Source organism: Pundamilia nyererei, unplaced genomic scaffold (assembly GCF_000239375.1).
Source record: "Pundamilia nyererei isolate P.nyererei 1_Seehausen unplaced genomic scaffold, PunNye1.0 scaffold00785, whole genome shotgun sequence".
In the NCBI taxonomy this organism is placed as follows: domain Eukaryota; kingdom Metazoa; phylum Chordata; class Actinopteri; order Cichliformes; family Cichlidae; genus Pundamilia; species Pundamilia nyererei.
Window position 1 is genome coordinate 59,854 of NW_005188186.1, and position 1,634 is coordinate 61,487.

The window sequence follows — 1,634 nt, forward strand, 5'->3', positions numbered from 1 at the left end:
CTTCGCCTTCGGATGCGGGGTGGCGACCAGTCGTGGTTCTGGTGCTTTCTTCACCACATCAACGAAGGACGCTCCGGATTCTGCCACCAGGCCTGAAACCAGACATCGACCAATCAGAGGCTTCTTACAGCCATATTTCACAAACACCTGAAGCAGAATTCACTGATCTGCCTTTTTCCTGTTCTGATCTCAGACGGTCTCAGTGCAGGCTGTGAATCAGTCATGTCACCATGTTTTTCGGTTTGTAGACATAGTTTCTCCCTTTTTCATGGACCTGAGTGCAATGTTTAATCAGAGCGGTCTGACAAAGTAAAGAAATTGATACCATAGTATTGTGAATTAACATTTTCTGATTCGCTTTGTCAACATCTGCTTTATCCAATCACATAAAGTTATCTCACGTCAGTTATTAACAGACTGCAAGTAACTGCCAACTAGACCATTCAGTCTGCTAACAGCTGCTAACAGTCTGCTTCCTCTCCTTTGTTCCTTTACTTTTATGTCCTCTCCTTCTCTTCTCTCTTCAAACTGAAACTCTCTCAGAGCTCAGAGACGAGGCAGTCTAGTGCGGGTTTTTCAAAATAAAAGCTGTGAGCACACTGACCGTGTAGAGCTCTGTAGGCTGAACCCAAACAAGTGGAGTCGGACAGGTCGATGGTGTAGACCGGAGCGTTGAACACGTCAGACAGCACCTATGGAGGAGACCACAGGAAGTGACTCTTCTCCCTCTGAAACTCACAAAAATGCTGCTGCTTTGATGACATCATTATGGCTATGTCCATCTTTTACATACAGTCTATGCATGTGGGTGCTAATAAAGCCTCAGACAGACCTGCAGGATCTCTTTATTCGATGACGCTCTTCCCGTCGCCAGAACTCTGGTTCCTGGAACTGAAAACACAAAATGTCCTCCCAGCTGAGACTTAAAGGACATTCAAGGTTTATCTAAGGAGGACGACGGCTTTACCGTCACCTCAGTCACAGTTACAGCACTCTGGCTCAGAATCAGAACCAGTGTAAAGACTTCTGTATGAAACGAGGGCTCAGGTTTAAAACGTGTAATCAGAGCTGAGCGTGATCCACGAGTTTCCTCACACAGTAAAATCAAACAACAAATGGAAGCGTGTGAGGTCTGAGGAGGTCTTACTGATGGAGTATCCCAGTCTCTCAGCATGAAGCCGTCTGGACAGGAACTGACCCTCCACCACAGCCCGAACCTCCACCTGAGGACTCAGCGAGGACACCTGAAACAGGTGGGGCAGGTATGTCACAGTCTGGGTGTTAATAGATGGAAACATGATAAATGTTGGTGCACAGACCTCATAGTCAGCAGAGTCAAAGCGATGAACACCAATCACAGGAGGAGTGATCTCCATAGTTTACAAATAAAAGCCTGAAAACACACATCACAAGGAATCAGACAGAGGAGGCAAGGAAGGAAGGAAGGTAAGGAAAAAGAAAGGAACTGAAGCAAGGACAGGAAATGATGAGGTGAAAAAAACCTCACCGATGTTTCCGAGCGGCGTGTCCCTCAAAGCTGCTGAGAAAATTTCCCATGATGCTCCAGCACACTCGTTCCTGACGCGCTCCCTCGTCAGAGACCCGTTCTTGAAGCTGCTGATGACAAAACACCT

The 1,634-nt window shown here is 46.8% G+C and overlaps 1 protein-coding gene across 1 annotated transcript in view; it reads right to left on the reverse strand.

Moving 5' to 3' along the window:
* LOC102195103 (xylulose kinase-like) overlaps window positions 1-1,392 on the reverse strand; it is a 3,639-nt gene extending 2,247 nt beyond the window's left edge. The window contains exons 1-5 of the mRNA XM_013908011.1: window positions 1,320-1,392; window positions 1,148-1,244; window positions 833-891; window positions 605-692; window positions 7-92 (exon numbers count right to left, since the gene is read on the reverse strand). Of these exons, the coding sequence (XP_013763465.1) occupies window positions 7-92; window positions 605-692; window positions 833-891; window positions 1,148-1,244; window positions 1,320-1,376 (387 nt within the window). The 5' untranslated portion in view covers window positions 1,377-1,392. The remainder of the gene's footprint in view (window positions 1-6; window positions 93-604; window positions 693-832; window positions 892-1,147; window positions 1,245-1,319) is intronic.
* Between the last annotated feature and the right edge of the window lie 242 nt (window positions 1,393-1,634).